Genomic DNA, 10246 nt, shown 5'->3' on the forward strand with positions numbered 1-10246 from the left:
CCCCCAGCACCCTTCCCCCAGCCACAGGCCTCAGGAGCCAGCTCCAAGGTCCTCCGGAGCATCCAGGTGTCTGATTCTTCCTCCGGGGTCAGGGAGAGCAGTGGGTCCCATGGGGGAGGGGGGGGCGCTTCCTGTGGGGAATGGGGAGCAGTCAGCTCACCCCACCCTGCAGGGTTCAGAGTCAAAGCCTCCAGAACCCCTCAGTGCAGCAGGGACAGGGGGTGCCAGCACCTGCTCGGACGCCGAAGGGAAGAAAGGGGCAGTGACAGAACCAGGAAGTCCAAGGGGAGCCATGTGACGACTCCCAGCACAGGCCTGAGAATCGCATAAATGACCCCTCCCTGGTGTGACTGAGCCCTGGGGCCTCCGCTTGCCCTTCAGGAAGTGGCAGGAGCCGCGGCAGAGAGTTCTTGAAAGGACCGGGTGTTGTGAATTCAGCCAAAGCGCTGAGCACGCCTCCTGCCTGCAGCACGTGCTCAAACGCTGTTGTTGCCTTGGCTTGAATGTGGGCTTCGAGCCAAGTCCTGGGGACGAGAGGCGTCATTTCGAGAGGACGCCGCAAAGGGCAGAGGTTTGTGCAGAGAAAGGAATTCTAGGCTAATTGGAGCCTGGATGCTGCTTACGCTGTTCTACGGGGTCTCGGCCCCAGCACTGTGGTCCTTGTGGGCCGGCAGGTCTGTCTCAGGGCCTGTCCTGTGCATCACAGGGTGTTCGCTCCTGGCCTCCGCCCAGTGGAGTCAGTAACACTGCCTGGTTTGTTTATTTTATTTTTTTAATGTTTTTATTAATTTCAGAGAGAAGGAGGGAGAGGGAGAGGGAGATAGAAACATCAGTGATGAGAGAGAATCATTGACCCGCTGCCTCCTGCGCACCCCCTACTGGAGATGGAGCCCACAACCTGGGCATGTGCCCGAACTGGGAATTGAACCAGTAACCTCTTGGTTCCTGGGTCAATGCTCAGCTGCTGAGCCACACCCGGCTGGGCATATTTTATTTTATTGTATTTTATTACTAGAGGCCTGGCACATGAAATTCGTGCACGGGTAGGGTCCCTAGGCCTGGCCTACAATCAGGGCCGATCTTCCCCAGCTGTCAGCAGCCAGCCCTGCCCCCGCTGTAGATGCCGGTCACCCTGCGTTTGTGGGGTGACCGGCGGGGCTGTTGGTGCCCCGCTCACTCACACCTGCCTTGGCCTGGCACTGCCCCCTCCGCTGCCACCCACCCCCGGTTCCCCATTCCCCACCGGGCAATCAGAGCCTGCCAGCCGGGGGGAGGGACCAAGAGGTTGGCCAGTAGGCCCCGATCGGGCAATGGGGGCCTGCAGGCAGCTCCTGCATTGAGCGTATGCCCCCTGGTGGTCAGTGCACATCATAGCAACTGGTCATTCCACCATCCGGTCGATCTGCATATTATGCTTTTATCCTATATGCAAATCGACCGGATGGCAGAACGACCCATTGGGTGGGGGTGGGGCCAGCGAGCAAAGGGAGGGGACTGCAATTGGGGGGCGGCGGCGACCAGCAGCGGCAGAGAGGCAATCGGGGGTGGGGGGGCGATGGCAAGGCCAGCCACTTGTAGGCTGGCGCCATCCCCTGATTGGCCGGCCCGATCACCTCCCGCAGAGGGAGGCCACCAGTGGTGGCGGAAGGGCAATGGGGGGGCGGGGTCACCTTCCACAGAAGGAGGCCAGTCAGTCGGACATCCCCTGAGGGCTACCAGACTGTGAGAGGGCACAGGCCAGGCTGAGGAACCCCCCAAGTGCACGAATTTTCATGCACCGGGCCTCTAGTATATATAGATTGTTGAGAGTATTACAAATGTCCTTCCTTTTTCTTCTCCCCTGTGCCCACCACCACCCAGTTCCTACCCCGCTCCCAGCCTTCACCACCCTATTGTCTGTGTTCATGGGCTATGCATATATGCATATAAATTATTTGGTTAATCGCCCCCCCCCCCCGCTTCCCTCTGAGTTTTGTCAGTCTGTTCCATGTTTCCATCCCTCTGGATCTATTTTGTTCCTCGGCTGGGGGGGGCGGGGGGGTTGTGTTTTTTATTTTGGCAACCTTTACTACAGTTAGTTTCTCTTTTTAAAAAAAATATATTTTATTGATTTCAGAGAGGAAGGGAGAGGGAGAGAGAAACATCAATGATGAGAGAGAATCATTGATCGGCTGCCTCCTGCACGCCCCCCACTGGGGATCAAGCCTGCAACCCAGACATGTGCCCTTGGCCAGAATCGAACCTGGGACCCTTTAGTCCGCAGGCCAACACTCTATCCACTGAGCCAAACCGGCTAGGGCTGTTCCTCAGTTTATTTTGTTTATTAGATTCCACATATATATAAGTGAGATCATGTAATACTTGTCTTTCTCTGACTGGCTTATTTTGCTTAGCATAATATTCTCCACATCCCTCCATGCTGTCTCAAAGGGTAAGAGATCCTTCTTTTTCACAGCTGCATAGTATTCCACTATGTAACTGTACCACAGCTTTTTTTATCCACTTATCTACTGATGAACACTGGGCTGTTTCCAGATCTTGGCTATTGTAAATAACGCTGCTATGAACATAGGGGTGCATTCTTTCTGATTGGCGTTTCGGGATAACACTGCCCAGTTTTGCCAGCCCAGAATTGCCAACTACCCCCTGGGGGCAAAGTCCCCTCTGTCCCTGTGGAGAAGTACTGGGCGGCAGGGATGTCAGGGAGGGGTTTGGGAGTGGGGAAGTGGAGGAGGAGGGCTGCCCAGCTGCCCCCTCAAATGCTGCTTTTCTTGCAGGAGGAGCCCATGGCTGGGCCCACCACCCACGTTGCCCCCATGCTGTTCCTTGCCCTCCTGGCGTTTCTGGAGCTGAGCCTGGCCGGCTCCCTGGGCCCTGGAACCCCTGCTCGAAACCTCCCTGAGAATCACATCAACCTCCCAGGCCCAGCACTGTGGACGCCTCAGGCCAGCCACCACCACCGGCGGGGCCTGGGCAAGAAGGAGCGGGGGCCAGGCATGCCTGGCCGGGCCCAGGATGGAGCTGTGGGCACCTCCACCAGGCAGGCCTCCAGGCTGCCAGGGGCAGGGGGGCTGCTGCCTAGGCAAAGTCCTGCAGGCCTGCTGCAGGACAAGAGTCTGCTCCTGGGGCTGGCCCTGCCCTACCCTGAGAAGGAGAACCGGTCTCCAGGGAAGAGACGCAGCAGGGAGCACAAGAGACGCAGGGAGAGGTTGAAACTGCACAGAGGTAGCTGGATATCTGGGATGGGGTGGGGTGTTGAGATGGAAGGGAGGGCGGAGTGAGGGGCGGAGATGGCTTTAGGAGCAGGCCCGGAGGGGGTGTCCATGGTGTAAGGTCACTGGAAGGACATCCAGAGGCCCCAAAGGAGGCAGGCAATGGGCACCCAGAGGAGTGAGGGGTCTTACTAAGGTCAGAGGGATCTGGCGAGGGGAGGAGCCTGGGAGAGGCAGGGAGGGACGTGTGGCCATAGACGCTGTCTTTTTTTTTTTAATTGATTTTTTACAAAGAGGAAAGGAGAGGGAGGGAGAGGGATAGAGTTAGAAACATCGATGAGAGAGAAACATTGATAAGCTGCCTCCTGCACACCCCCTACTGGGGATGTGCCCACAACCAAGGTGCATGCCCTTGACTGGAATCGAACCCGGGACCCCTCAGTCCGCAGGCCGCCGCTCTATCCACTGAGCCAAACCGGTTAGGGCGACGCTCAGTCTTATCAATAGGTAATCCTCCCACGTCAGAAGCTCGACTTTGCATCTGACCTTGAATATACTGATTAGCCATGGACCAGTTCAGGGCCCTCCAAGGACATCACTTCATCGCCTCCGAGGCCCAGAGCAGGGCTGAGCGCATAGATTCTGAAGCCAGAATCCGCCCAAGTGACCAGCTGTATGAGTCACTGGCCTGTGCCTCGGTTTCTCCCTCTGCAAAATGAGGAAAATGGCCCCATCGAGCCTCAGCGGAGGCCCAGAGACCACCTGATATGTGGAGAGCTTGGGGAGGTGCCTGGCAGGCGGCAGGGACGGGGAGCCGTTGTTGCTAGGTGACGCTCAGCTTCTTCTTGATGCTGAACCAGTGTCCTCCAACCTGGACACAGAGGTCCCGGGGGAGGCGTCTCATCGCTATCGCTCCGGCCTCTGCCCTGTCTGTTCCCTGCGGAGCTCCCCATCCCCTTAGCCCTCCCCACCTTCCTTCACATCTCCAAGCCCCTGCGAGCAGCTAGCTGCCACTGTTCCCAGCGCCCCCTCCCTTTGCCCATTCCGTCTCTGAACAAACATTTCCCAGCAGCTACACTCAACTGGCTCCTCCCCAGGCTCACCTGGCCTCCAGCCCCAAACCGCAACCGCAGCTTCCAAGCCTCTTCCTGTGACAAGACTGCCTCTAGGGGCAGGGCTGGTGGTGCAGACACAGAGCACAGAGCGGAAGGGGTTCTGCAGGGGGAGCGTGGTGGAGCCTCAGCCCCGCCTCCCCCTGCAAACAGCTGGGGCTTGCTTTCCTGCCAGGCCTACTGGGACCCCCCACGTGGGCAGAGCACAGTCCGCAGGTGTATGCGTGGCGGGGGGGGGGCAGCTTAGATTCTCAGCCCCCTACTCCTGGATGCTGGCATCCTGGAGGGACAAGCCAGAGGGCACACATAGGGTGTGGATCCATTCAGCTCAGCTCCAGCCCCCAGCTCCAGGGGACCGGTGGGGCCCTAAGAGAGCGAGCGGTGTGGCTCAGTGGTTGAGCATCGACCTATGAACCAGGAGGTCACAGTTCGATTCCCTGTCAGGGCATATGCAGGGTTGCAGGCTCGATCCCCAGTGGGGGGCGTGCAGGAGGCAGCCGATCAATGGTTCTCTCTCATCACTGATGTTTCTCTCTCCTCCTTTCCTCTGTGAAATCAATAAAAATATTTTAAAAGAGAGAGAGAGCGCGCAAAAGGAGGAGGGGGCACGGGAGGTCTGGAGGCCAGGCCCAGTCCAGCCCAGCTGACCAGCTGTGAAGCCTGGGAAATGAAAGGAACAGATTCGAAGGTCCCTAAGTGGCCTTTCTCATCTCTGGGATTCATTTCTGGAGAGTGGAGTGATCCCAACGACCCAACCAGCCTTAAAGTCAGCTCTCGCCTGAGACAAAGAGGCAGGGAAGAGCCCGGCCCTCCAGCTTCTCTCGAAGCCCCGTGTTCCCGACCACCCCAACCCTGCCGGGTCACACTCACCTACCTCATGCCCATGTGTCTTGGAAGGCGGCATTGGTGGTTAAAAGTATTCATTTTATCCTCAGGTGGAGCTGGGTTCGAATTCAAACTTCAGTATTTACCGGCTGTGTGCCCTCGGGGAGGTCTCCTAACCTCTCTGTGCTTCAGTTTCCTCCCTGGTGGATGAGGCTCACAGAGTACCTGCCTCCCAGAGCTCCTGCAGAGCTCATGAACTAATACTAGTACCGCAGGACGGGGCATACACCCGGGTCCTCACACACACAGGCATTCAGCAAACAGCGGGTGTTATCACCACGTAGCCAGCCTTCCCTCGTGTGTGATAAGCCTCAGCTCTCACCTTCCAGACTTCTCAAAGGCCTCTCCCCCTGCAACGCCTCTCAGCCTTATCTCGTTGCTCCTCTACTTAAGCTTGACCTCCTCCAGGAAGCCTTCCATGTTAATCCTACTAATTCCCATTTGTCGTACTTACACCCTGGGCTGCACCCAGCCATCCCAGACTTGGACTTGCTATAATGTTGCTTTAGATCAGCGGTTCTCAACCTGTGGGTCTCGACCCCTTTGGCAGTCGAACGACCCTTTCACAGGGGTCGCCTAAGACCATCCTGCATATCAGATATTTACATTATAATTCATAACAGTAGCAACATTACAGTTATGAAGTAGCAACGAAAATAATTTTATGGTTGGGGTCACAACATGAGGAACTGTATTTAAAGGGCCAGAAGGTTGAGAACCACTGCTTTAGATTGAGAATCCCTGGGCTGTCTCCCCAGCAACACTGCAAGTTCACCCCAGACATTCCTCCGCCCTCAGGCCCCGGTTTCCACCTCCCCAGGAGCGTGGGCAGCAGGGAGGTTTGGGAGCCAATGGCTAGCCAGGCTGTCAGACTTGTCACGTGATGCCTCCACCCCCTTGTTTGCAGCGAGAAACGTGGGTTCTGCTTTGGGCCGATGCGGGGCGGCGAGCAGATAAAGGCCCTGTGTTTCCTGTTCTGTCTCTCAGGCCGAGCCTTGGTCCGAGGCCCCAGCTCCCTCATGAAGAAGGTGGAGCTGCCCGAAGACCAGGCGCTGGACGCTGCCATGGAGGAGTCGTCCACCAGCCTGGCCCCGACCATCCTCTACCTCACCACCTTTGAGGCAGCACCTGCCACGGAAGAGTCCCTGATCCTGCCTGTCACATCCCTGTGGCCCCAGGTAAGGCCTCGGAGCCAGAAGAGTCCTTGAGACCACATCATGCAAATCCCTGAGTCATTTAGGGAGACTGAGGCACGGGGGTGGAAGGAAATTGGTGGAGGCCCCTGGGGTAAGCTGGAAACCAGGTCTCCTGGTGCCCGTCCAGCCCAGCTGCAGCCCGGTGGGCACTCTGTCCTGAAAGGGCGGCCACTGTCCAGGAGAAGGTGGTCCTGGGGGCTCACTCTGGGGACAGCCAAGGAAGCCAGTGCCCGCTCAGCACACCGGTCTCTGAATGGAGAAGAGCAGGGTCTTTGGCAGAGAATTTTATGCAGAGAGAAAGTACAGAGAATAACAACACCGCAGAAAGCCCCGTCCCCACAACCCAGAAGTAACAGGTGTTAGTTAACACATCTGCTTCAGACCTTTACATATACGTATGGAGAGAGCAGGTGAGCTCTTGTGGCCAATTTGCTTCCACCGGCAAATAGAGGAAGGGAACATGGGAGTTCATTGCATCATCCTTGCAATTAGCAAGATACGCATCATTGCACCTCTTCTGTAGCTTTGCAGTATTTTCCAAAATAATATCACGTAGCCCTAGCTGGGTTGGCTCAGTGGATAGAGGGCAGTCCTGCGGACTGAAGGGTCCTGGGTTTGATTCTGGTCACGGGCACATGCCCCGGTTGCAGGCTCGATCCCCAGTGGGGGGCCGTGCAGGAGGCAGCTGATCAATGATTCTCTCTCATCATTGGTGTTTCTATATCTCTCTCTCCCTCTCCCTTCCTCTCTGAAATCAATAAAAATATATTTAAAGTAATAATATCAGCTAAAATGATCAATAAGGTATATGTAGAAGAAAAGAACTTTACTTTTTAGCAGAAGATCTTTCTTATTCTCTTTTGGGGTCTTGCACCCCCTGAGATTCTGAGAAAAGCTGTGAACCATCCCCAAAGAATACCTGGTTATCCCTGCCCTCGCAGGCCCCCTGAAGTCCCTGCACTGAGCACCAGCCCCGAAAGGCGCCTTTATTGCCCATGTCCTACTGTGGCAGATCCAGCCCCGACGGCTGCTCCGGGGCTGTGAGTGCAACAGAGCTGTGGCCATGGCTGAGCGGTGCCCTGGCCGCTGATAACTTCCCCAGGGAAAGAGGGGCAGGGAAGTGAGCAGCTGGCTTCATCCAACTCCCTCTTTGTGGATGTAGAGACCTGAGCAGGCCTTCCCAGCCCCTCCCTCAGAGGCCCGATGGGTGACCCCTCTGTCTGCATCGGTCGCCTGTAGGCACCTTTCTGCCTGGATGTGAAATGAGGACAGTACCCTGGTGACTGCTGCAGCAGGGACCTCGGTGACTGTCTGGATGTCCCGGGGCTGGGCTTCTCGAAGAGGGTGACTGGCCTCTGAGGAGCCCCTCCTTTGCCCTCTGGCCCTGGGGCCCCACATTTCTGTTTCTACCTGTTGGGGCTCCACGTTCCCTCCTCTCCACCCACCTTCTGCAGGCTCAGCCCAGGCCTGACGGGGAGGTGATGCCCACGCTGGACATGGCCTTGTTCGACTGGACCGATTATGAAGACTTAAAACCTGAGGCCTGGCCCTCTGCCAAAAAGAAAGGTACGTTCACCCAACAGGCGGGGCTGAGCGGTTGAGCGTCAGCCTATGACCTAGGACAGCGATGGCGAACCTTTTGAGCTCGGCGTGTCAGCATTTTGAAAAACCCTAACTTAACTCTGGTGCCGTCTCACATATAGAAATTTTTTGATATTTGCAACCATAGTAAAACAAAGACTTATATTTTTGATATTTATTTTATATATTTAAATGCCATTTAACAAAGAAAAATCAACCAAAAAAATGAGTTTGCGTGTCACCTCTGACATGCGTGTCATAGATTCGCCATCACTGACCTAGGAGGTCACAGTTTGATTCCCAGTCAGGGCACATGCCTGGGTTGTGGGCTCGATCCCCAGTAGGGGATGTGCAGGAGGCAGCTGATCAATGGTTCTCTCTCATCATTGATGTTTTTTTCTCTCTCTCCCTCTCCCTTTTTCTCTGAAATGAATAAAAGTATAAAAAATTAAACAATTTTAAAAATCTTAAAAAAAAAACAACAAACAAGAAAGGTACATCCACCTACCCACCACCCCCATGCCTGGGCTCCCTCCCCTCTCCCAGCCTGACCTACAGATGTCCAAAGTGGGGGATGGGTGGGGCATGGAGTCCACACTGCAACGCGCACCCCACAGGGAAATACCACTATTGAGGACTTATCAAGTGCCAAACTCATTCCATGTGTCAACCCATTTGACCCTGAAAGAAAAGGTTAGGTCTGTGCTATCCATGGGCCCAGTTTAGAAAAGAGGCGGAGTCCCCGCCACACTGTGGGATGGCGGTGCGTGCGCTCTGACACCAGCATCCGTGTGCTTGCTCTCGGCCCCGCTGGGCGCAGCGTCTGACCGCGATCTTCTTGTCCCCAGAGAAGACCCGGGGTAAACTCTCCAGTGATGGCAATGAGACATCCCCAGCCGAAGGAGAGCCATGCGACCATCACCACGACTGCCTGCCAGGTACCGACCCAGCGTCACGTTCAAGGCACCAGGCTGGGTGCTGGGTGCTGGGGGCCTGAGGGGGGTGAGGTGGACCTTCCCAGGCACACGAGGAGGCCTGTGGGTTCAGGACCCTCTCGGGGTAGTAAGTAGTAACAACTCCAGCTACCCTTTCCTGAGAGTTGCTGGAACATTGACTTCATCCTCAGAGCAACCCGGAGAAAGAGACCCTGTCACCCCCAGTTTTCAGGCAAGGAAACAGCCTCAGAGGGTGAGTCTCAGCCAAGGTCACACGGCTGGGAAGTGGCTCAACCCTAAGTCGGCCTGAGGAGCCACTGCCCCGCGCGCTGCCTTAAGTCCGGCTGACCCCGCCCTCCACTTCCTCCTAAAGTCTGGTCGGGCTTAATGCTGCCCTTGGCCCATCGCCACGCTGCCCGGCTTTCTGTGGATGTTCCCGTGGCATCCTCGCCCGTTCGGCAGCTGTGCCCATCAAGACCCTGAAAGCAAGGGGTTGGTGTTTTGACTGATGCCCTAACCTCCAGAGGCATCTACTGAGGTGGAGTTAGATATGTAGGAAGTTAGGGGGTGGGGGGTAAGGTCTCAGGGTGATAAGAGGGGGAGGAGCAGGAATGGCAGGGGAACCTGGGATGCAGTCTTGGTCCGGCCCTGTTATCCCTTCCCCCCTCCCCCGCCATCGCTGGGACTGCTCAAGAGATAGCTTGACATGGGCCCAGGGCAGTGATGGGCGAACCTTTTGAGCTCGGCGTGTCAGCATTTTGAAAAACCCTAACTTAACTCTGGTGCCGTGACACATATAGAAATTTTTTGATATTTGCAACCATAGTAAAACAAAACTTACATTTTTGAAATTTATTTTACATATTTAAATGCCATTTAACAAAGAAAAATCAACCAAAAAAAAATGAGTTCGCGTGTCACCTCTGGCACGCGTGTCATAGGTTCGCCATCACTGGCCCAGGGTGACACCCTGAAGATGCTAACAGCTAACTGCTCTCCTCGCTGCTGGACAGCAAGTGCCACCTGGATCTTGGGGGGAGAGCCGAGTGGTACACCCCCAGGGGGACACATTGCTCATTCAGTGGCCGGAATAGTCTACAAAACCGCCATCGCATCAGCGTTTGGTGTTGTGTGGGCCAGACCACCAGCTCCCCGACAGGCAGTTTTCTTTCCAAACCATTGTCTTCACCCGGAGCAGAAAGAAAAGGCTGGCGTTCGGGCCAACTGGACAGTCGCTCTGAGAGGGGGCTCCATGGTGGGCGGGGCGGGGCCTGCCTTGGGGGATCTCAGTGCTTCCTGGGGGGAGGGGGGGGCGCTTCAGTTTC

General features: G+C 56.0%; 1 protein-coding gene across 3 annotated transcripts in view; it reads left to right on the top strand.

Moving 5' to 3' along the window:
* The window catches only part of DRAXIN (dorsal inhibitory axon guidance protein), a 36876-nt gene that overhangs the window by 14148 nt on the left and 12482 nt on the right, over positions 1–10246 (top strand). For all 3 annotated transcript variants that reach the window (XR_001363521.1, XM_014545495.1, XM_005873439.2), the window contains exons 2-5: positions 2778–3225; positions 6197–6387; positions 7860–7971; positions 8835–8924. Coding sequence is in view for 2 of the 3 variants with exons in the window: in XM_014545495.1 (XP_014400981.1) it covers positions 2778–3225; positions 6197–6387; positions 7860–7971; positions 8835–8924 (841 nt within the window). In the remaining variant the exon portion in view is untranslated. The remainder of the gene's footprint in view (positions 1–2777; positions 3226–6196; positions 6388–7859; positions 7972–8834; positions 8925–10246) is intronic.

This window comes from Myotis brandtii, unplaced genomic scaffold (assembly GCF_000412655.1).
Source record: "Myotis brandtii unplaced genomic scaffold, ASM41265v1 scaffold410, whole genome shotgun sequence".
In the NCBI taxonomy this organism is placed as follows: Eukaryota; Metazoa; Chordata; class Mammalia; order Chiroptera; family Vespertilionidae; genus Myotis; species Myotis brandtii.